Here is a 25,467-nt window from a genome sequence, read left to right as displayed (position 1 = left end):
AGGGGAGGACTGCTCCCTTTGAGTCTCCTGTAAGCTGATGGTATTGATTAATATAGATGAAGAAAAACTGATTGGGATCTTAGTGCGCAGACCTCACCCTCTTAAGCTCTGCCTTAATCACACCGATCAATTGAGTTTTACAGGAAGCAGGAACTTCAGTGATGTGAGAAGACTTCTCCACATAACAGACAAAATCCACAGGACTCACAAGACTGCCTTCCTGCTTACAATGAAAGTCAAGAAAGCATTCAATAGGAGTAGTGAAGTATTGCAGTGGCCCTATTTTAATGAAGAGCTGATCAAGTCTAGCTTTGGCTCCAATTTCTGATCATAGCTCAATTGTAGTTGCAGCTACCCAATAGCAACAGTCAAGAGTGAACAGCACACACTCACATCATTTAACCAGCTAAAGATGCATAACACATGGGTGTCTCCTCTTGCCATTGCTCGTTATGCTCTACATGGTGCAGAGGGTGAATAGAAATACAGGTATTTTTGAGATTAAGATTGAGTCTAACTTGAACACACTTAGAGTGTGTGCAGCTGATGTGATGGCTTCCTGAGGATATGGAAGAATTTAGTGGAGCCTCAGAATTTAGTGTGAATCTCCACAACTCAATAATACCGAAAATTAATCTTCACCAAGGACTTGTTCAAAAACTATAAATATTCAATGGGTCACTGAACGTTATATATTTGGGGATTCGTATAGCACCCTTCCTATACACATCTTAGATAAACTTTTCCAACCAGCTTTCTTAAAAGATACTTAAATACAACACACTCTAGATCTTTTTTGGATGCTCCGCATAGCAGCGCAAAAGACTACCACCCTGCCAAAGATCTTGTTTTGTTTCAGTCCCTCCCTCTTCAACCCCTGCTACACATGCTGAGAAAGATACAAGGAATCACTGCACAGTTTATATGGACTGAGAAAAAGCTAAGGATGGCTAGATCACAAGCATGGTACCCAGAAGTGGTAGGCCTGGGCATCCCTGATGTGAAAAAACATTGTAAGCGGCTTAACTCCATTATATGGTAGAATCGAATAGAACAGAAACTGAGGCACACCAGTGTTTCACTGACCAAGTTACACCTGGTACCTACATTTGGCTGCTCAAAAGCTATCACTCATGGGGTCTATACTCCTTGCCAGTTACGAAGGCCACACTTGCAGTGTGGGATTATGTCAAATATAAGATGGGCTAAACCTCCTTCCCCTCAACCCTCAGTCCCGTTGAAAGTAATGCAGACTTTTTACGAGCCATGGTGAGGCAAGCCTATGCAATGTGGAGAAGGCTGGATTGTGCGAACAAAATCTTCAACCAAATCACGAGAGAGTTTAATATGCCAGTTACAGAAAAATATTTATTTCCATATTACACACTGAGTGATGCATAGGGCAGTGAGAGTTTTTGCTTCTGAACATTTAACGAAATTTGAAAAAAATGTCTTTAGACTAAAGTAAGTCTCAGAGATATGCCAAGCACAAGACATTGGGAAGTCTCCCCGCAAGGGAGAATTCGAGAAGGAAACAGGCTGAATATATACATAAGCAGAATTGAGAGATATTTGCCTGATAACAAGATTGTCAACTTGTTGTACACAGAGTTGAGAGCTCCTCATAAACATCACTTCCAATTGGTACTACAGCCATTAAAAAAAAAATACATCAAAAGACCTCAACAAGTCAGCGCTCCGTTGGAGAAATTAAAGGGCTATGGGCACCTCTTGCCTTTTTTGTAGTTGTTCCCGAACCCAACTAGATATTGGGACGGTGTCTTGAAATGTAGACACACAAATCCATAGATTCCCGACCTATATGGTCCTTGATCTCTCTAACAAACAATCACATGCCCTTTTCCTATGGCGGGTGGGAAAAAAAAAAATGGGTTTAGCCCTCCGTACAGCAAAACAAAATTAATATTAGTTGCTCCTAGCTTTACTGGTTATAGGGGATGTTAGGTATGGAGATTTTATGGCCATGGGGCAAACACAGGACAGTTTGAAAAAAATATGAGATTAATTTATAGCCTTTTTGAAGGACAAATTTATAGTACCAACATGACACAAATATCTAAAAGTACTGCAGCTAACATCAAGATCATATATGTGAACTGTGTCAGGGCAACTTTAACAGCATACTAACATAGCTCTATAAAGATATGTTGAGATGTATCATTCCCACCATGATGTACACAACAGATAGGCACCTTTCGGCCCCAATAAGATAGTATCGTAGTAAAATGATTATGAGGTGGATCACTGTTTGGGGAAGTGAGGGGCAGGGCAGGGGGGGACGGAGTAATAAGCAGTTAACAGTTGTATTAATGGGTCTAAAATTCAAGCTTTCTAGATTGCTTTCTGTAATTTACTCGCCAGCAAACAGTTGTAGGAGAGAGTATTTGTTAATGAAGACACAATAAAAAGGACCCGTTTCATAAATGGGTTGCTCATTTTAGGGATTGCAGATCTTTGAAGGGGGAGTGATTTGGTAGATAAACAATACAGTTCAATTTCTCACCCTTTATCTATGAGTAAATAAAGCATTTTTCTTATTTATTTTTTTTAAGAACCCAAAGGGAGTTTCTTTGTCCAAGTGACCGTCATCATACCATGCAGTTGCTTAAGAAAATTAATAGCTTGGAAAATGCTGAAATAAAAAGGAGATTGTTTGGGGAGGGTGGACATTTTTATGAGATTGATTCAGCCCACATTGTCTACAAAAAAAAAAAAAAAAAAAACCCTGCCTAATTTCAAAATCTCTTTTCAACTTTTTCGGTAATTGGCTGCAATTAACACTTTACATTTCCACAACTTTTTATACATTACCAATTCCGAGATCTCTTGCTGCACATTAATTACCTAAAAACATACTGGATAGAATTTCTTGATTAAATGGTACTTTCCTTTCCGCTTGATAGCATTGAAGTCCAAACCATTTTCTTGAATCACTGCCACAGATATGTCAGTGCATAGTTTAATCTGCCTACTTGATTATGGCAACCAACAAGCTTCCTCACTAGTTTTCATATAACCCAACACTGCTCAGTGAGGCATTTCTTACTTTGCACTTGAGGGTGAAACAGCGAAGGTCCCTTTGGGCTGCGCCATCATTTTCCTTCAGACAATAAAAGTTTTAAAAGGCATCTAGCACAATACATTCACTTTGTCCTAAATTAATAATCACGTGGCATTGCTAACATTTTTTTTTTTAATGGTATGTATTTGTTACCTATTTATGGTCACCTGACAGTTGTGAGGTGGTTCTCAACACATTGCCAGATAAATATTTTTAATATCGTATCCAAGATATGAATGCACGTGTACACAGAGGAGCCACTCAACTTCTTAATGCACATCTAAGTCTTGAACATGCTCATTCTAGGATGAAAGCTAATCACAGCCAATTAAAATGTATACTTAAGGTTAAGAGAAATGCTAATGGTGAGGATAATACATATTCCTCTTCTTTTACAGAAACAAAGGCACCTTAAATTGATTAAAGGAAATTATATTCCATGGCAGATAGTAAAATGCAACATTAGAACTGAGATATAAAATAAAAACATGTGTGCAAGTGATTAGAATAGAACAGTACCATGAAGATACTTCTAGCTCTTATGTCCCAAAAAACGACTTTTTACTCCTCAAACAGTTTTCATACTGAAGTGTGTATATCCATAATGCGTTAAATGCGATACTATTGAGTCTCCTCTGCTGGACTCTCTTTTGGACAGCCTAGTCCAAACATGCAATTTGGGTATCTAACAAGCATTTTTTAACAGCCACCACTTGTGATTTGTTCCACACATTGCCCCTTTTCAACTCATTCACATTATGACCGACACAATCAGTCTAGGATCAGAAAAAAAAAGACCACCATTTGCTCTCACCAACTTCAAAATCAACCTGATCCCTCTTGAGGCTGGTCATCATCCAAGCTTGACCGAGTACATCACGTTGTTTCATTCCCTCAATTCAATATGAATTTTCTGTTCTTCTCCATGCAGAGTGATGCAATAAGATGTCGCCAAATTCCTCAATGTCACATTCCAGCCACTAGTACCAAAAATGGAACACTGAATTCTTTTTTTCACAACCGTATTCCAACGTTCAATATCTCTACTGCACTGGAGACAATACAAGAAGGCAAGAGTATGCTTAACACCTTGCCCCTCTACGAAATTCTTCTTTGCCTTAGAAACTAACTGAAAACCATTGTCAGCTAACATTTTATCTGATCACTTTCTGTCATAAAACAAATCATGTGGTTTGAGTGACAACGTTTAATTCAGACCAACAGGAAAAATAATTCACAATAACCACAGTAAGTAAATGCATTTGGGTACACATCCATTTAAAAAAAATAAAAAAAATAAAAAAACACACACACACACACACACACAACATTCAAAGCAATTTGCCAGGGTTCCTTCATTTTTTCCATGTTTCTGACAAACGTTACTGAGATTTGTCACTTCAAACATGCCACACAAGTTGTAACTTTGCCTTCTGCACTTTCACTAACCCTGGACACCAAATGCTTGTCCTTAACTTTCTTTTAAAGGCATGTTTTCTCATGTGTCTTTTAAGGGCTAAACACAATACATTTTCATATTAAGTCGTGGAGCAAACAGAGGATAGCCTATGTACAAAATCAGATTTGACAAAGATAATGTATCCACTACTGCTTTAAATGCTTGCACACACTTTTCCAGGTTGTGCTTATTGGGCCAACCACTCCTCACACAATCTGTGACTTTTAGTATCATAATATTCTCTTTCAACTTATGTACCCATTCTTCTCTGGCAATACTCTCCTTAGCTCAAGCACACAAAATGTGATAGGGATGGGAGGAATGCTTGAAATTTGTCAACCCACTGGTAATCATCCAGGGTGGCATTCCATCCCATCGTTCTTTCACCCACTATACCACCTGAGATTGCACCCAGCCATATACAAATCAGGAGGCATCTCTCCACATTTAATTGTGCTGTCCCCCAAATGTTTTGACAAAGTGCAAGTGTTGCTACTATGTCAGTGCTTCATCTAAACAGATTCGCCATAATGTAGTAGAAATATACATGACACTATAAGCTTGCTAAAAGCCTAAGAAAGTAGCTAAGTCTAATGTTAACGTATTATTTTAGATTAGTTACACCAAAGGTTAAGGGCCCCCATATTCCTTACATATAGAGACAGTCTCCTTTGCTAACATAACAGCAAACGACCATCAGATAGGGCCTAAATATGCAGGATATAAAATAAATAATGCTCTTTAATTTCCACAACTCCACAGCAACAGGGGCAGGTAGCAAACTTTATAAAAGACGTATTCATCTTGTGAGTTTTGCTAATGGAAGAAAACCCAAACTCAGCTACATTTCAAATCCACAATTTTGTTTTACATTCATGTGGTAATCTTTTCAAAGTGGATATAAGTGAAATAGTCACTCTTATGTAAGGTAACATGAGGTGGTATAATGGTCATTTGGTTATACCCCTTTTTCCCTGTGGTCAATATTCTGCAATGTTCATCTAATCATATGTAATACATCACTCAATTACATAAATGAGTGCAGACCTATAGTTTCCCAAATCTTCAGTCAGATATGCAAAGGCAAAGGGGGTCATTATGAGTTTCCGGATGAAAAAGGCTGTCTGCCAAACTCCAGCGGTCAGGTTGCTGCCAGTGCGGCTGACTTTCCGCGGGCCACACTTGACACATTTTCAGCCTACAACATTGAGGTGACTCATAATTGAGCCTGCTGCAATGTTGTAGTGCGTAGGATGCACCAGCACCAGTCGCGCTGTTCACCGTCTGCACTGCAGACAAACGGGGCTGGCCATGGGGGCCCCTGCACTGCCCATGCCGAGTGCATGGGCAATGCAGGCCCCTCCTCCCCAGGGCCTCCTGCACCCCATCTCCACCAGCCTTTACATGGTGGTGCTACCGCCGTTTAAAAGCTGGTGGAGAGGGGGGCTGTAAATCCCCAGGGCAGCGCTGCTTGCAACGCTGCCATGGAGGATTAGGACCGCCAGCACTGCCAGTCCCTCCTGTAAAGATAAATTGGCGGTCTGACTGCGACGCATCCGCCACTGTTGTAATTTGGCCATCAGGCCGCCAACTCTACCCTGGTCATCCAGGGTCGTAATGAGCCCCAAAGTGCAGTGGGATGAAATTTGGCCTCACTCTTAATGCCATCAAGCACAATTTGTATTGTTGTAATGGGAGAATATGATGAGAATGGACTAACCAAAGAAAGATACAGTTGTCAATGCTACTCAGTTCAGATAGGAAGACTGCAGCATATGCTTCAGCAGCCTGGTATACTGTAAGAGCAGGTAATACGATGTTCCTGCAAAACTAAACATTGAATCCTTTGTCAGCTTCTACATTAAGAAAATGCAAGGCACTCTTTTTAAAGCGTGCTTTCCAGTTGGCTATTTCACAAAAGTGAACATCCAGATAGTCCTCTAAGACTACTCTCTCAAACATGTGTCAAATGACATCTTAATTTTTATCAAACTGTTAGCTCAAAGACCTAAAACTTGTTTTTTCAACAATTTATATTCAATGCACGGTCCTTGCTAAAGTCAGGGAAAAAAATACACTTTGCAAATTGTATAGAAACTATGGCAAAATCCATGACCACCAGAATACATACGTTCTCACCACCAACAGAGGGAGCACCCAGTTTATTGTCCTGAAATAACAAATCACTACATTTATATAAAAGGCAAAATGGAACCAGGTCATTAAACAGCCCTGTTGGCCTTCTGTTTTCACTTGAAGATCATTTGCTGTCTCCCTTCTCTTGCTCCAGCTCACCCTAGCTCCAAATGTACTACAAATAGTTTTAAAAGCGGTTAGTAGGTAAGGCGGGACATTAAGCTTATGCAAGACTTCCCGCAGTTATGACAAGGGAGCAGTGTTAAAGGGTGTTAAAAAAAAAAAAAATCAATGAAAGCCATACAAATTAGGACAAGCTCAGCCCCTAACCAAGTAAATAAATCTTTTTTACTGTCCAGGTTTAAATTTGACAACAGCAGGAAATATCTTGCACAGATTTCAATGCTCATCAACATAAATAAATCAGCACATTATCAATCTGGGATTTATACATTTTTTGAGAAACAGTACCCACAATCACTTTTTCCAGAGTAAACTTGAATTAAACTTGAGCCTATCCAATTTGTTAAGTAAGTAGTATCATCCCTAAAGTAGAAGATAAACAGGTAACAGTCTACGAATGGTTACGTAGAACAGCAAAACATGAATGCCCCTGTTCCTTTGTGATACACCATGCCATATGAATCATAAACCAATACGTTCCACCATCTGCTGATTTTATGTTCTCCAAAAAACTCTCAATTGGTCAATACCCAGTAACCCTATATCTTTGTAGTTCACCCCAGCTGACTAAATGTTGTGTATTTTTCATTAGCATTATTTCAGTAAACATTTCCTAAGAACAATGTAATATTTATTCAAACAGAACTCATATTGATTTACTGTGATTTTAATTAGGTGTAGGCCTAGCATTCTGGTTAAGTACAATTTACTAGTTTTAGCATGGTAAGACTGCAAAGCACACCGTATACCAAGCTTGTGCAGTGTCTGTGTGGATAAGGAGAAACACTGGCATGAAAAGAACAGTGGACACAAAATGTTGGACAAACACTGTTTAATTAGAATACAAAGCTGGCAGCAGTGCTGTGAGGAGAATGCAATGAGTCACCTGTTGAATATAGCACGGTTCTGAGATGCAAAAAAACGATAACTCACTTATACACCTGCTCAGTACAGATTATGGCCAACAATAAAAAAGCCTTCAGTGAAAACTGCTTCACATTATATTATAGAAGTCAAACAACTCAAAAGGTTTATGTATCGGCCTACTCAGGACTAGGCTGTGCTCCCACGATACTGGGGGTAACTGGCAAGAGAACATGAGAATCAGGCTCATGAAATGCCTTACGACTGTCAAAAAACCTCCCTAGACCTGTTCAGACAGTTCCCAATAGACACAAAGTAAGTGCTATAGGTGTGCCCTTGCACTTTTTTTAGGCTACCGATGCAAAAATGACTTTTTTACAGTGCAAGCAAGTCACCTGATCTTTCTACAGTACACAATGGCAGAATCCCAGTCTTTGATTCCTCTACTGAACTCTGGTGGAGGATATGCTAGCAGTGATCAACATTTCCAAGTTCTCACCAGAGGGCCATGTGTGTAGAGCACACAAACATAGCAATGGTAGGAAGGAATGTCGTAATCTCCCTTCCTCCAATGTGGTCCCTCTCAAGAAGATGGAAGGAGACTAAAAGCTGGGAAGACAAGTAGATGCCTGAAAGATGACTGTCTCCAACCCATTAAGGAAGCCTAGGTATTGAAATTAAACTCATCACATCTGGTGTTCTAGCTAGTGTCAAAGGGCCTTAATGATAGATGAACCCAGGCCTAAAGATCAGGTCAACAAGTACCTATACAGGCTAAGGCACTTCATCCCCCTATAGCTGTTAGTCCACATGAGGTATCCACTCCAAATTTGCATTCCTTTTTTTCCCCCCAATATCCTGGGGATTCTAAAGGTAACCAGGGTTTGTGGATTCCTTTGGACAGGACCAAGATACTAGCCGAAATACAGCAATATGTTGGTTTGCTTTGGGGAAAATAAGCAAGAGTGCTGCAGAAGAAAGCATCTGTTTTTTTCCCAGCAAAAGGCATCAACAAAGGGTTTACAGTGCTAAAATCCCCATCTTTCCAGCTTTCAGAAACAGGCAGACTTGAGTCAGAAAACCAAATTTTTCAACACAGTTATGGCATTTTACTGGGGCAAATACATGTTCCCTGTTTTTTTTCTGCATTCAACCTCCAATTCCAATTAGTGGCAGAAATGGGAGAATAAACAGACAAAATTCTGAATTTGTGTAGATCCTTCAAGGTTTTCCTATCGAAATTAACAATTGAAATGAAATAATATTGAAATTGAGTTGAAGAAAAAAAAAAACCCAGCCATTTGTGTCTACATTTTCATCTGTAACTTTTTCTAAGTATGGCAGATTTTGGAAAGCAATATACCGTTACGTCCACTGGACCCTTCTGCTTGCAGGGATTATATATATATATATATATATATATATCGGAGGTTCACAAAGAATACTAACTGAGCTGCACCTTGCAATGGTTTTTCATTGTGTGCCGTGTATACAGCAATCAATTTGGTAAAATATAAGGATTGAAAAATAGATATTTAAGAAACCTATGTATTTCCGAAAAGGGCACAAGATATGGAGTTTTGAAGCAGTGGTTATTTGCACATCTCTGAATTTGTAGGTACTAGCATGTGAATTAGAGGGCATTTCTCAAAATTACTATTTTTTTCTTTTTTAAACACATTTACATTACACAAATACAGAGAAAGACAATTGGCAAAAATACTTGTTCTTCTATTCTGTGTTCCTCATAGTCTCCTGATAAAAATGGTACCTCACTTGTGTGGGTAGGCCTAGTGCCTGTGAAAAGATACAGCCCAAAACACAACGTGGGCACATCACATTTTAACACTGAAAACTGACCTCACTTGTGTGGGTGGGCCTAGTGCTGGCCACAGGAAACGGCCCAAAATGCAACACCGGCACATCACACTTTTCCACTGAAAACAGACCCTTTATTTGCAATGTGCCTATCTGTGGATTTTCGGCCCTAGCTCAGCCAGCACCTAGGGGAACCTAGCAAACCTGTACATGTTTTAAAACAAGACACCTAGGGGAAGCCTACCCATAATCCTTTGCAAACCTCAAAATCTGTCTTAAAAAATGCATTTTTCTCACATTTCTTTGATGGAAATTCTGGAATCTGAGGTGAGCCATAAACATCCTTCCACCCAGCATTCCCCCAAGCCTCCAGATAAAAATGGTACCTCACTTGTGTGGGTAGGCCTAGTGCCTGTGACAAGATACAGCCCAAAACACAACGTGGGCACATCACATTTTAACACTGAAAACTGACCCTTTTTTTTGCAATGTGCCTAGCTGTGGATTTTGGGCCCTAGCTCAGCCGGCACCTAGGGAGGCCTAGAAAGCCTGTACATTTTTTTTAAATAAACACCTAGGGGTCTCCACAGTGAGATGACCTGCCTGGCTCTCACTATGTTGTTTTTACCCAGAATCCCTTGAAAACCTCAAACTTTGACTGAAAAAAAAAAAAAAAAAAAAAAAAATAAATTTGCCTCATATTTCTGTGATGGAAAGTTCTGGAATATGCAGGGAGCCACACACTTCCTTACACTCCGCATTCCCCCAGGTCTTCCGATAAAAACGTACCTAAGTTGTGTGGGTAGGCCTAGTGCCCGCGTCAGGAAACGTCCCAAAATGAAACATGGACGCAGCACTTTTTTGTGTGGAACTGTTGTAGTCTTCCCCCATCAGTAGATGTGTGGAGTGGAAGGGATTGAGAAAAGTCACTGTTTAGGGTGCTGTGGAGGTTGCTTAGAGGTTTGAAATTTCCCTCTATTTCTGGGGTACTGTCCTCTATACGTGCCCCTAAAACCACCTCATTGGGATTGTGGTTGGTTTTGCCTGTGATGTGGATGCCTCTGTTGTCTGTGGTCTGAACCCCCCTCGAATCTGAGGTTTCTGAAAGAATCCCCTGTATGGTGTGGCGTACAAAGCCCATTGCTTTTGCCGTATCTGAATCCTTTCTTAATTTTTCTATGGTTGTGTCACCTTCTGGCCCAAAAAGATGCTTTTTGTCGAATGGCATGTTTAACACAGCCTGATGTATTTCTGGTTTAAAACCAGAGGATCGAAGCCATGCATGCCTGTGTATTGTGACTGCAGTACTGACACTTCGAATTTGATTATTAGTAATGGCTTGCCCTTCTTCCACTACTTGTTGTGCCCTCTTTTGGTGTTCTTTGGGGAGATGCTGGATTATGTCTTGCATCTAGTCCCAATGGGCTTTATCATAGCGAGCTAACAGTGCTTCTGAGTTGGCTATCCTACACTGATTTGCTGCTTGGAACGCCACTTGTTTCCCTGCAGCATCGAATTTCCTGCACTCCTTATCAGGTGGGGGCGCATCTCCTGATGACTGACTGTTTGCTCTTTTTCTGGCAGCACGAACGACCACAGAATCTGGAGGTACCTGATGGGTAACGTAATCAGGATCAGAGAGTGGAGGTTTATATTTGTTCTCTATCCTGGGTGTTGTTATACGTGCCTTAACAGGTTCACAAAATATTTGACCTGCGTGTTTTAACATGCCCAGGAGCATGGGAAGGTATTGATATTTAGAGTGTGTTGAGGATAGGGTGTTAAACAAGAAATCCTCTTCTAGGGGTTCTGTATGCATGGTGACCCCATGGTATGCTGCAGCCCTAGCTATAACTTGATTGTAGACCGTGCTATCCTCAGGTGGTGAAGGTTTAGAAGGATGGCTGTCTGGGTCATTACTAGGAATGGGATCTGGATCATAAAGGTCCCATGGATCCACATTGTCCTGTTTTGAGTCAAAAGAGTGAGTGGGTGACTGCACTGTTGTAGGACTGGTAGGAGGAGAGGTAGGCAGGTGTTGATAATGAGGAGGAGAAGACTGAGGTGGTGGTTGTGGTTTCTCCTTCTGCTTTGGCACTTTTGCTGGAGGCTGCATAGTGTCCAATTCCTCGTGAAAGGCTAGTTTTCTTTTTGGTTTCAGAGGAGGTGCTGTCTGAATTCTGCCTGTTTCTTTATAGATGTAGATCCTGGACTGCCTTTCATCCATAACTTCAAGTATTGGTTGTACTTGATACTCCTCTTCAGAGGTTTTGTGGCTTTCTTTAAGTCTTTTTAAAAGTCCATGCTCTTCTGTGTATGCTGGCCTTTTCGGCTCCGAAGCAGGCTTTTTCGGGATGGAAAAAGATGATGCTGTCAATGCTCTTGGCTCCGAAAGTGATTTTCTAATTTTTGACTCTGAAAAATTAGGTTTTCTGGAGTTGGACACGGAGCTCTTTGTTGCCTCCAATGTTTTAGGAGGAGTGGCCTTTTTCGGTGCCGAACTGGTAAGTTGGTCACCAATAGTCTTTTTTCGGGCCGAGCCATGGCCTTCCGGCAGTGGCGTACACAAGGCCTTCTGTTTTTGCTTTTGTGAGGGAACAGGGGGCAGGCGTACTCACATGCTGTCCTGCTCTGACCGGTCTGTCTTCTCCGGATTCCTGTTCAGATTCAGAATCTTGAACAGAGACCGCTGTTTTCATAATTTCTTCCTCCGCCACGTCGAGATGCTTGCTGCTTCAACGCCATTTTGAGTCGTCATGCCCTCCTGTCTCGAAGCGTCTTTTTTGATCGGAAGGATCAATAGGCCTCGCAATTTTCGGGGAAAGGCAAAGATTGCAAACCAGATGCTGGTCAGTATACGGGTATTTTGCGGGGCACTGAGGACAGAACCGGAATGGAGTCCGATCCATGAGGCTTCCACGCGGTTGGCCCGAAAGTCCTGAGTTGGGCACGCACGCCTCGAGGGGAGAGTATAGTTGTTTTTTCCCCTCGACGGTACCGGTGTGTCGATGAAAGATATAAACCTGATCGACACAATACGGACTAAAAGAGAGTTTTTCAAAGTTTTCCAAATCGAAATCTCGGAGCGAGAGGAAACACATCCGAACCAGACGGCAGAAAGAAAACAATCTAACAATGGAGTCGATGCCCACGTGCAATGGAACTGAAGAGTAGTCACTCGATATTGTGACTCGAAAACACTTTTTTGAAGAAAAACAACTTGTAACACTCCAAGCCCAACACTAGATGGCAGGAATAATACACAGCATATGTATCTACAGTTACACATGCCATTGAATATATATATATATATATATATATATATATATATATATATATATATATATATATATATATATATATAGCAAAAATACGCGTCAAGATAATCAGAAATGTAATGGGAGAATACGAATCATTGGTATTTCTTTGGAGTATTAGATGAATAAGGGAAAGAATTATGAGGGAGAAGGTATGAAGATTACACACCAAAGCAAAGCGGTTATGGAAATGTAATAAATCTGAGCACTGCCCCTTTTTGAAAATCTCCATATAGACTAAATATAATTATTTTAAAAAGAAAAATGTGATTGGTTGGACTGTGTATGTTGTTTCAGGGGTGAAAAGGCCAATCGGCAGAGGCTCTACATAAGCACAAACACAGTGCTGTTTTAACAAAGGCTGTAAAATACTGCAGATCAGCGACTGATATTGTGAGAATACCTCTAGATGCAGAGTCTTAACTACCCCATAATCTAGATAGCATTAAAGGTAGACAACCTTTAAATGGAGAGGGCACTACACGGGTCATTGTTGTGAACACTCTGGGGATCAAATTGTGGCAGAATGAAAAGATATCCAATTTGGTGATATACATCTTGGTCAATGCTTCGGTACTGCTGCGGTATTGTTTTCCTGCAGATGATAAAGCAAGCCTCTTGAAGACACATGATGACTTTGCACCACTGCCTATAGATTTTGGCCACAGCAACTATATAGATAGGAATGTAGAAAATAGGCTTGATGTCACCTTTTGTGTGGGGATAGGTATGTGCAGTAAAACCTCTAGAACCAACTGCGTGGTCCTCTGGGATAAGATAGTCTTTTCTGATCCATCTGTTAGGGTTCTGGTGAGCAGGTCTGAAACTTTAGCTGTTGGAGATGTTGAGGGAGATTAAAGGTGTGCCTCGTTTGGATTATGGGTCAGAAGTAATTAAGTGATGCTAGACCAATGTAGATAAAAGGAAGAAAGTCTTCCTCCCAACGAGGAGGCATGGTATTGATGGTGGAATCATCCTGCTTCTCAAGAGGTACTGGCTTCGCCAAAGCTCGTTCTTGCAGGTACTCACTATTTAGAGTGCCTGCTTGCTACTGAGAAGTGCAGGCATTCTTACTTTTAAATGATTGCGGCAGTGCTGAGAAGTGCAGGTATTCTGCCTAGGAAATTAACGTGGTGCGGGCGGGTATTTAGCAGCGAACAGTACCTACCCATTAAAAGCACTGGTACAGCCTGTTCCAGAACCTTTCACTTTAATAACACCCTAATCACTCATGTTTACGTCCTTACTCAGTTGGGGGCTGCAGATCAACTCTCCCCTGTCAAAGCGACTCATTCTTAACTAGCCCACTCACAATATACACGGGTTCTGATTAAGTGACAGCTAGAGACGCAAACATCTTTTATGTCCAATCCAAGGGGTGTCTGGCTTTCCGTGCTACCTTTGAGAATAAAAGCAGCGTAATTCGGTATTAAATGCAGAATTTACTCCAAACCAGGAGGGAAGTGGTATTTCGATTGAATAGTCACAAAGTAATGCATTTAGACTAGAAGACAATATGCATAGTAGGTAAGAAGAAGAAAAAAAATATTTGTCCTAATAGAAACATTTTATTGTTGCCTTCTGTAGCATTTATGACCAGAATTCTTTTTTCGTTTCCATATATAGAACATAAAATTTGCATAAAGATAAGTTGGACGTCTATCCTGCATTGTAGAAAGCATGGCCCTTTGCACTTTAACTGAACGCTTTGTGATTACATTTCTCCATTTCCTCGGAAAGTACTTGCATGGCTCGCGGACTCACATGCCAAGCCTGTGTTTCTTCGGCACTGGAGGATAGTCTACCAGAGAAGGCGGAGTTTCGAACATTGACCGGGGAAGAGAGTGTCATCGCAGGCAGATCCCCCAGGATGCCTTAGAGCGCGAGACCAGCTAAACAGTCAGCGATCTTGTGGGTGTTAATAGATGGAATGGAGTGAGCCGGAAAGTACGCTGACTGACAGTCCCGAGACTGAGCCTGTAACTGTGGGCTTCCTCCTGTGAGAGTGAGACACCAGCCTTCAGGCCATACCATATTATACACTGACAGGCCACACCAGACTATACAATAATGGGCCATACCAAACCACACATACCATGTCAGACTATGAGACAGGCCATACCATGCCATACTATAAGATGACAGTCCATACCATACAATATCATAAAATGTCATACCAGGCCACACAACAGGACACACATACCATACCATACACTGTCATACCAAACAATAATATACAATGACAGGCCATACCATACTAAACAATGACAAGCCATACCAAACCATAACATATGACAGACCATAGCATACTATACCATACCATACCACACTATACAATGACAGCTCATATCATATGTTAATCGCACAATGCCATACCACACAATACAATGACAGCCCACTCCATACCATACAATGAGAGGCTACACCATACTACACAATGACAGGTCAAACCATGCTAATTCATACCATACTATAAAATGACAAGCCATACCAAACCATACAACAGGCCATGGCATACTATACAATGACAGGCATAGCATACCATACCATACCATACCACACTATATACGACAGCCCATACAACACCATACCATACAATGACATTCCATTCAATTACATTCCATACAATGACAGCCAATACCATATCATACATTGTCAGGCAATACAATATGACACTATATAATGACTGATCATAACATATCATACGATAGCCCATACTATATTATATACAATGACAGGCCAGGTCATGCCATACTATATAGACAGGCCATACCATAGAATATAATGGCAGTCCATATCATACTATACAATGACATGCATACCATACCATGCTATACTACAGAATGACAGGCCATACCATACCTTACATTGGCAGGCCATTGTCAACCAAAAGTTATCATATAATAAATTGTATTACATTGTATAATAATCATTTTGTACAAATGCACAATGTGACTAAAACATTGGCTAAAACAACAGATTTTGCATAGGCAGGATCTATTGACGTTGCCAATGCTTGTTTTTAATTTAATCTAATTACAATTTCAAAGTGAAAAAAGGCAAAACCCTAAATGTCCAAGTGCTAGAGTACAGTCGAAGAAACAAGAACTGGACTAGGCCAGTGGAGGTCACACAAGTAGGACCTGCACAAGGAGGGGACACCTAGTTGCAATATCGTTCTTTCTGCAGAGATTGTTAATCCGTTATCTGCTATTACTATATGCACACACTGTTCTCTGAACGGGGTTGCTGTAAAACCCCTAGGTTTTTCTGCGGTAGTGCACGTGGACAGCAGGCTGGGGGGCGGGGTGCGCTTTATAGAAACATGAATTAATACATTTGCAAACATTTGTGATGCGGATCAGGCACGTCACACGCAGTCAGTAATGAGTAGCAGCAGAACAAAAGAATAATAAAGCAGATATTATTCGTAAAATGTTTTGATTCCCAACTACGGTTCAACAGGACATACACAAACAAAGACCATGAAAACTTGAGAAATGTGAGATTTCATTTTCATGAACTTTGGGGCACACTTTTCATGGAATGTACTTTCCCACATGGAACCGTGAATAATTAATGTGAAGGAAAAAATGTCGCAATACCCGAGCGGCAGATTTTAGGCAAACATTGTGCAAGTGAGGCAAACCCAAATTTACTGTGTACCCAATGTATTATTGCGTCACAAACACTTATTTTAACTCGAGGCATTGCAACTCTTGCTTTGGGAAACTTTCATATTTGCTAGATTACGAAATCACTGGAACTAAAACACGTACCATCCAGTCAAATGTCACAATAGTGTAATCTTGTGTGCTTTTTTAAAAAGAATATTTATGAACTCAGATCGATCCATGAGAAAGCGCACGCCTTAAACGGAACACGAGGGAGGAGCAGAAATTAGAAATTGATTAAAGATATACACCTGCTTTGCAACTGGAAAATCTAGACAACTGTCGGGTTAAGGGAAAGTTCGGTGCACTACCTGGGTTGTCTTTGGCCACGAGACCTTTGGAAAGATCGAGAGGTGTCGGGGTGCTCAGGCTGTCCCGCTTCCCTGCTCCGAGGTGGTTGCTGTACTCCCATCTCTTCTGCTGGAGCTCCTGCAGCCAGTAAGCCATCACCTGACGATTCGGGGCCTACAAAGGAAAGGAGGCAATGAAAAATAATGAGACAAATGTGCGTCCTCACTAATCTCAAATTCAACATAGGGTAAGAGACAAATGTGTGGTGGAGGCCTGCTCTAGGTTTGACCTTCCGGCAGCTCTCTGGCACTTAGAACAACCACCTCTGTGCCTCTGCAGTTTGGTGACGCAAGCGAAAATACTTTCACACACTGTCTTGCAAGAAAGGGTTGTTTATCAGGAGTATTGGGTGACAGATTTTTTGTCCTCGTCTACAATTACCGTAGGCAAGACAGCATAGCGATTTAGGCCTTTACGCATTAAATGCAAGTTGGCATCCGGAGTGAGGGGGTGGACTAATTTTTCATTGTCTAAGGTGAATAACTGATCATCAACATTTACAGTGCTGGGAAATGTGGAAAAACGGCAGAAGCACGCGCCACAGAAAAGCAGAAGTTTATAATTAAAAGTAGTATTGGGTCAGGTAATACGTTTTTTTCAAGCACTTAACTCCACCTCGACGGATTTGGGTATTTTACAGACTATGCGCAGTTTACGACTTCTAAATTCCCACAAGTTGGGTTCCAGTATAGCGTGCTACTCACCGAAAAGCGCTTCGACACCTCGTCAGGGGTAGTAAGCGCTATATAAATACGATTACAATCCAATCGAATCCAATCCAATCACAATACATTGGAGCAATTATCCAAAAGGGAGCACCCAACAATCAGACCTTCACTGTCATTCTGATCAGAAAATCTATTGGTGAAGCCACTGGAGGAACCAACAACATAATGAGTAACTTTACTGTTCACTAAGTTGGTAAAAAAGTATAAACTTAATCACCAGTACCTTATGAACTAAACACCAATATTCATCAAGCCGTTTCTTGGTAAGCTCATAAAACAGTCTGCTTTCACTCAGATCGCCAGCTTCATTGAACAAAAGAAACTGCTCTCGAACTGGCAGACAGGATTCAGCTCAGGAAGCCGTATGGACTCTCCATAAGGGAGGACTACAAGCACACCATGAATCTGAATGAAGTCACAGCACTCCCTTTCCTGGATCCCTAACTACTCTTACAAAGACTAGAAAACACAAGAAATTCCAGGAATTGTCCTGACTAGGATGAAAGCTTCTCACCAGCAGAGCTCAAATCATCGCATTAACACCAATGTTGTCAGTACCATTCCCATCCAATGTAAATCTCCAAGAGGACTTAAGAACTGCTCCCCTTCTCTTCAATGTATAGCCTCACCACTCCCCAAGTTTGTCAACTCCTTCAAGCTCTGCTGTTACAACTATGCTGCGGATACTGAGATTTACTTAAAACTCTAACAGCTACTGGTAACCCTATCTCCAGCCTCTTCAACTGCTGCTTGGCAGTAGTCCAATGGACACTAGAAAACCAACCAGGCCTCGAAAAATCATATATTTTTTTTCTTTTTACCAGACCTGCAGGTCTAGTGACTTAAAGAATCTACTCCACCCAACTGGAACGCCCATGACCTATAAACTGGTTTCAAATTATGTAATCCTAGGAAAATATTTTAAATCGCTGAGCTGCCATTTTCTTCATCATCACATATGATAGCACCTTTAAATATGTTAGTGCTGCATGTCTTCTGTCTAGAAAACTCTTGTTTAATAGACTAAATATTTGCTGCATATATCTTACAAATCTAGCTGCAAATAGGAAACACATGACCCCTGTCTTGCCTCTTAGTTCATTAACAGCATTGTCATCAGGCAGGATAAGAAGGTTTCTTTAATCATGGTTCAAAACTATCACTTTTAATGAATGTGTAACTATGAAGTGGTAGCGTAGTCATTTCCAATCTGCATGTTACATTAAAATAGCCTTCTGCAAATATGTGTTATTTGGATATCACCAAGTACAGTGTTCTCTTTTGTTTTGCTCCTATTTAAATCTTTGCATTGCACTTCTGAATTACAAAAAAAGATATACTTTGAAACATGTGTACTATTTATTTACTATTATTTGTTCAGACAGGACACACTTGCGAGGGGCCTGGAATGGGCCTAAGTGACCCATCCTTCTTGGGAGTGAGGAGGCATAGGGACTATACCCTTTTGCTGCTGTGTTGTGACACAGGTTATATGGTCGCTTTGCTCAGTAGTGAGTGCCTCTCCTCTTGAAGCAGATGCCGATGTTTCGTGGAGAGTTTGTGCCTGCTAGGGTGGGAGGGATGCATGGTGGTGTTTGCACGAGTTCTAGGCAGCACACCTCTGCTATGATGTCCATAACCCACTGGTTTGAGGTGACCTCTGTCCAGCGGGACAGAAGCCCTTGCAGTCTTCCCTCATCAGGTGTTAAATGGTCAGGGGGAAGGGAGTCACTGCTTGGAAGCCCCTGCCCCTGCCCCTGCCCCTGCCCCTGCCTCTGCCTCTGCTACTGTTATATTTATACCCTGCTCTGTAGTAACCCAGAGAGGGTGTTTTCTGCTGCTGTTGCCTGTGAAAGGAAGTTGATGACTTTGGGGTTGTGGTTTTTGCCCCTCCACGAAAGACACTGGCTGATTGAGTCTGTAGGGAACCCATGGCAACCCCTCCCGACTCCGTGCCTTGAAAATTCACCCAACTGGGGAGTCAGGTGGAAGTTGACTCCCTAAGCATGGAGGGGCGGAAGAAGTAACCTTATATTTTTTTGTCGACCCTAGGAGTGATGACTCGCACCTTGACAGGCTCCTTAAAAACTTCAGAGGCTGGCTTGAGTATCCCCTTTAGCATGGGCAAGTATTGCATGGCCCTCTGAGTGGTAGTGAGTATCTCTAAGAGGATGTTGTCCTCCTCTGGTTGCTTGTGCATTTCCACCTTATGGAATGCAGCTGTCTTTTGTAATACTGCATGGCATGCAGTGGTGTTGTTTGGGGGCAAGGCTTGCGGGGTACAGATCATATGGGAGCTCAACATCAATCATCCCACAGGTCGTCGTGGGGTTGTGGATCAAATGGTGTACTGTAGGGGTTACGGGGAGACCTTGGGCTATAACACCCAAACCAGGATGAAGGGTAACCCCGAGGCAATTCGGGTGAAGAGTCCATTGATAGTAGTGGGGAGGGTGTGCATAGTGGTGAGGAAGGCGAATGAAGGAGGATTAGCAGGACGAGGAGGAGGTCAGTGAGCAAAAGGAGGTGCCTTTGTCATGGCGCCAACCTTTTAGCGCCAGCTCCAAGGGTGGGTTCAAGGCGTCCTCTCAAGTTAGTTTCCTCTTGGGAGGATCTGGGCCCTTTGCCTGGAGAAAATGCTTGGCTAGAAACTGTTGTGTCTCAGTATGGATGTGGATGTGCTGCTCCCTGGCATCGACCTCTTCCTGTAGGCATTAGAGAATGGGTTGTTCCTGATGCTCAGAAGCAACAGAGGAAGCTGCTTGACGTAATATTTTTCAGCACCAAGATGATTGTTGGCCTGCTGGTACTGAGCCGGACTTCGGCTCAGAAGGACTGGACTGCGAGGATGCCTTGGCAGGTATCTTTGAAGCTAAAGCCGAAGAGCAGCTCGAAGTCAAAGGGCTTGCCTTGGAAGCAGGCAGGCAGGCATCAGGTTTCACTAAGCAGTTTGGTGCCAACCATGGCTTTGCAGCAGTGTCCGACCCAAGGCCTCAAGATGGGCCTGCAAGCTCGATGCTGTACCACCGCTTGGGGGCAAAACTCAGCTTCTGAGTAGTGTGAGGCAGTATGTCTGTATTCAACGCAACAGTTTTTGCTACTGAACGCTGTGCAGGTGGAAGTTCATCCGCTTAGACAACGGAGCCGGAGTCCTCCTCCATCTATGCGACGAAAGCCTCTCACTGCTACTCGCCTGTAGTGTCCTGTTCTTCGAACAGTTCTGGACTATCGTCTGCTTGGTAGTGCATTATTGAAGCCGAAGCGTTATGAAGATACTGGAGGGTTTTCTTGCTCTGGAAGGGGAGGCTCCAATCAGGAGGCCCCCGGGTGGTCCCGGAACAGAGGTTACACACTTGATTGAGGTCTGTCCTCTTGTATTTCAATCGACACTTAAGGAAGTAGAACAATGGAGTTTTTGACATCACAGGTACATTTTTGAGTGTCGATAAATCAATGGACCCCAGAGAGGTTTGGCCCTGTGTGGGGCGTCAGAGTTGTTCGACAGCAGAACCAAAGAGAGAAGGGTAAACAAGATACACACTGTATTTCGTACAACGGGTAAGAAGACTGAGCTGGCCAGGCCAGAACACCATATGGCGTTGAACAGGAGCTTGAAGAGACATGTCTGAACCCGACCAGAGAGAAAAGAAAAAACAAAAAATCTACCAATGGAGCCGATTGAAGCACATTTGCATTACCAGTAATGGATGAAGTCACTATATCTCAGGACACAAAAGATTTCTTAAAAAACTAGATGGCAGGAGCATGAACAGCATCTGATGCCAGGGAGATACACATGCCACAAACATAAAACGTTGGTTAAAAGCAAATGTATTTATTTTTATTTAAAAAAGGACCTATTGCTGCTACAATCACTTAAGACACTAAAGGCACTACTTTGTGTATGGATGTGCTTGTTGTTAAAGAGCAGAATGTCATCATTCTCAGTGCTCTTTGCTGTTGGTTGTAGGAGGCGGAAGAAAATACGACTGAAGCAACAACTGGCCGATGGATGAAAATCACTCATCCATGCAGTTAGGCAATCATTCTTACATGCAAACAGCTATTCATCCGCACATTGTCTTATTACTGCATACATCCATTTACCTAGCAACAATACTTCATACACAAACCCACCCATAAAAGAAGAGGCAATTTCACTTATAAGCCAGACATATTGACTTTGCTGCTAGTCAGCGGGCGTTGAGAATTCAGGTTATGAGTGACTGATGGAGAAGAGCGCAGTCAGTATTAGACTGTCAGTGTGTCTAAGAGCTGCTGCAACTTGAAGACTGCTAACCGAGGGGTATGAATATCAAAAGTAGTGTCTGACAGTGTGTGAGGGGTGTGAAACTTCTGACAGTGTGAAACTGCTAGTCTGAAAGGTTGTCAGCGATAAACTGCTAGTCTGAAGGGTGTGAAAACATTCTTGGTAGTACAAGATTCCTGAGGGGTGTGAGAGAGCTGTGCGTAGTGTGTAACTGCTACAGTATGAGAGGTGGAAGTGTATTTTTGTTACTGTGCAACTGCTAGTCTGTGAGCGGTGTGAGAGTGCATCAGGGCTTCTGTGACTGTAGTCTACAGAGGGCAAGGCAGCTGTTGGTACTGTCGAACTTCTACTCTGAAGGCTCTCAGGACTCTCCAAAGTGTTTGCTAGTCTGGGATGGGTATAAGATTAGTCCTGGGAGTGTGCGACTGCTAGCCTGTGACGGATGAGAGGTGAAGTGTTTGTAGTGAAATGTGTTTGGTGTGTGAGTCCTGTTGGTAATGCATGAGTGTTCACTATGGGACATTAACCTCCAAATGGAACACCTATCTCCTGGTGAGAAGACAACATATAGATATTAAGGGCTGGAACTCACAGAGTTACATGAAAGCTCGCGAGATTCTTCAGAAATAGGCATATTGCACTGCTCGTGCTGATTATAAATGCCGGGAGCTTGTTCTGTGCAGAAAAATCCTCCTACCGACCAAAACTCGCGCTAAGAGATCCCAAATCTTGCTTGCATGCAAGTAAAAAACTCTGCAATGTAGCGGCTGGTGGAATTTGTCCACAACTCTGTGTTACAAGTGTAATGCAGAGTGGTAAAAATTCAGCCCAAGCCGCCGGTAGAGCTGCACTGATTATCCATCCCTAATCTACATCTGTAATACATCCAAGACAAAAGGAGAAGACATCGCTGCTTTCTGAGCTATGTATGCAAAGTGGATCATAGTGCACTAAGAGGAACCATAAGAAGAATTAAGCAGTGATTATTTTAATATAGTTCCTTGAAGTGTGTGGGTCTCGCTCCGTTTGATCAAACAAGGTTAAGAAAGTCACCTTGCTGACCTGAAACTTCTATTGCCCCCTTCATCTTGTATAATTTACTAAGAAAGACTGGGAAAAAGATTCTCTTCACTCTGCAGACATGTACTCCTCATTTAAGGAATATGACAATAAAAAATGCTTTTATTATGATGGCCCAGGTAAGGAGACAAGACAACCAGAAATAATCAAGTGGTCTCCATGGTAAATATATTCACATCAGCCTGATTGCACTGATTGGTAGGAGATACTGGCTGTAAGGGCACTGACTTGGGAAGTGGTTACCAAATGTAAAAGTAAAATAATGATGTACAGAAATGAGCTGACAGTAGGAGCGCCTGACCCACTTGGTGTGGTCATCGGCCAATGGCTGACAGCCGCACTCCCTCCACAATAATCATGCTGGTCACTGGCCGACACTGGGGATGGCTATGAAGGACCTGCACCACTTTCATTGTTTTATTTTGGTGGTGGGTGGTGGGTTGGTGGTGGGTGGGTGGTGGGTGATGGGTGGTGGGTAGTGGGTGATGGCAATTAGCACGCAGGGCACACTGACGTTATTACATAAATAAGTGAAAGTAAAATGAGCTGAAGGGCTTATTTCACTTTCACTGCATCAGTGACCGGGGAACAAATCTCACCTGCCTGGGCACTCATTGCCTTGGGAGTGTTATCACTGGAAAGGGCAGAATCTCCTCTTTCCAATGGTATCTCTACCCAGTGGATCCCTGCTTGGTGATGGGGGGGGGGGGGGAGGGGGGGTGACTAATGCCAGAGCGCAACACCTGCATCACTTTCTTTTGCCCCAAAGGCAAAATCCTAGGTGTCTGGTCCCCTGGGGACAAGGTTTGGGCAACCTCCCCAATTGGGACAAACCTATCTGCCCCCAGGGTAGCAGAAAGATACTATTGCCCCTTCCTGGGGCAAGGGTATGGCTCGATGCCAGGGTAGGCTGCACTCTTTTTTTGTTTTGGCCTAGCTCAAACTAAGCCTGAAATCACACATTTTCCTTACTTTTCTGTGATGGAAAATTCCAAGATTCAGCAGGAATCCACAAAAATGCTTCCACCCAGTCTTACAGCACTTGTGCCAAAAAAACCTCTGGGCCACTTGTGTAGATGGGACTAATGTCATGACAGGAATGGATCAAACTGAGGTTAACAGGAGTACCTTTGCAAGGGCTCCCATTGACCTTGGTTTGAGCCATTCCTATTGTGGGCACTAGCCGAAGCCACACCTGTGGCACCGCGTTTTAATCAGCACAAGCGGGCTAACGCTGGGAGCTAGGAATTTTGTGGATTCCTGCAGATTTCAGAAGTTTCCATCACAGAAATGCAAGAAAAGTTAATTTTACCAAAATGTGACGTTTGCAAGGGCTTCTGAGTAAAATTACTCAATGAAAGTCATGCAAGTCATTGCACCCTTTTACTTCCCTGGTTATCTAGTTTTCAACAAATGTGCAGATTTGCTAGGTTTCCCTAGGTGCTGGCTAAGATAGGGCCCAAAATCCACAGCTACCCACTTTGTGGGGGGGGGGAAAAAAAGAAAAGTCATGTTTCGAGTAGAAAAATATGCTGTGTCCATGTTGCGTTTCAGGCGGTTTCCTGTCTCAGGCACTAGGCCTACCCACACAAGTGAGGTACCATTTGTATCGTGTGATTTGGGGGAATACTGTTAAAAAGGAAAAAAAGAAAAAAGGGAGCACACTGCCTCACACTCCAGCAAAAAGTTAGCCCCAATGCATCATGGTAAATGCAGTCACTTTGTTTTGTGTTGAAAAAGTAATCAAAAGTCTTTCACCTAAGTAGGTGCAGCAAGTGCTGTATATCTCTGGACACATGTTTCTAGGTTTAGCCCGTCATCAGCAGAGAGCAGCCAAAGTGTGTGGGGTTGCTTGAAATGCCGCCAAAAGTCTTCTCAGGTGTATGTACCACTCACTGGCGCACAGGTGCCTCACCAGAGCTCGTCAGCTCGTTAGCTCAAGGGAGCAGTCATTGGACAAAAAGAAGAAAGGGAGCACACTGCCTCACACTCCAGCAAAAAGTTAGCCCCAATGCATCATGGTAAATACTTTTTCAACACAAAACAAAGTAACTGCAATCAAAAGTCTTTCACCTAAGTAGGTGCAGCAAGTGCTGTGTATCTCTGGACACGTGTTTCTAGGTTTAGCCCGTCATCAGCAGAGAGCAGCCAAAGTCACCCTAAAGTTGATTCCCCCAGGTGTCTAGTTTCTCAAAAATGTGCAAGTTTGCTAGCTTTCCTTTGGTGCCGACTGAACGGAGGCACAAACCTCACAGCTAACCACTTTGTAAAAAAAATTTTTTTTTTAAAAAGGTCAGTTTTGAGTGGAAAAATGTGATGTATCCATGTTGCATTTAGGGCGGTTTCCTGTCACAGGCACTAGGCCTACCCACACAAGTGACGTACCATTTTTATCAGAAGACATGTGGAAGCATAGAATAGTAGAACATTTGTTATTCCAATCGGATTTTGTGCCTTCCAAATGTAAGCCAGTGTTTAAAATAGAAGACATTTTGATAAATACCT

At 42.4% G+C, this 25,467-nt stretch overlaps 1 protein-coding gene across 2 annotated transcripts in view; it reads right to left on the bottom strand.

Moving 5' to 3' along the window:
* Positions 1-25,467, bottom strand: part of TBC1D2B (TBC1 domain family member 2B) — a 209,674-nt gene that overhangs the window by 147,604 nt on the left and 36,603 nt on the right. For both annotated transcript variants that reach the window (XM_069222055.1, XM_069222056.1), the window contains exon 2: positions 16,845-16,998. In XM_069222055.1, the coding sequence (XP_069078156.1) occupies positions 16,845-16,998 (154 nt within the window). The remainder of the gene's footprint in view (positions 1-16,844; positions 16,999-25,467) is intronic.

Source organism: Pleurodeles waltl, chromosome 3_1 (genome assembly GCF_031143425.1).
Source record: "Pleurodeles waltl isolate 20211129_DDA chromosome 3_1, aPleWal1.hap1.20221129, whole genome shotgun sequence".
In the NCBI taxonomy this organism is placed as follows: Eukaryota; Metazoa; Chordata; class Amphibia; order Caudata; family Salamandridae; genus Pleurodeles; species Pleurodeles waltl.
The sequence above is the reverse complement of the archived record's forward strand: the minus strand, read 5'-3'. Positions and strand labels throughout refer to the sequence as shown.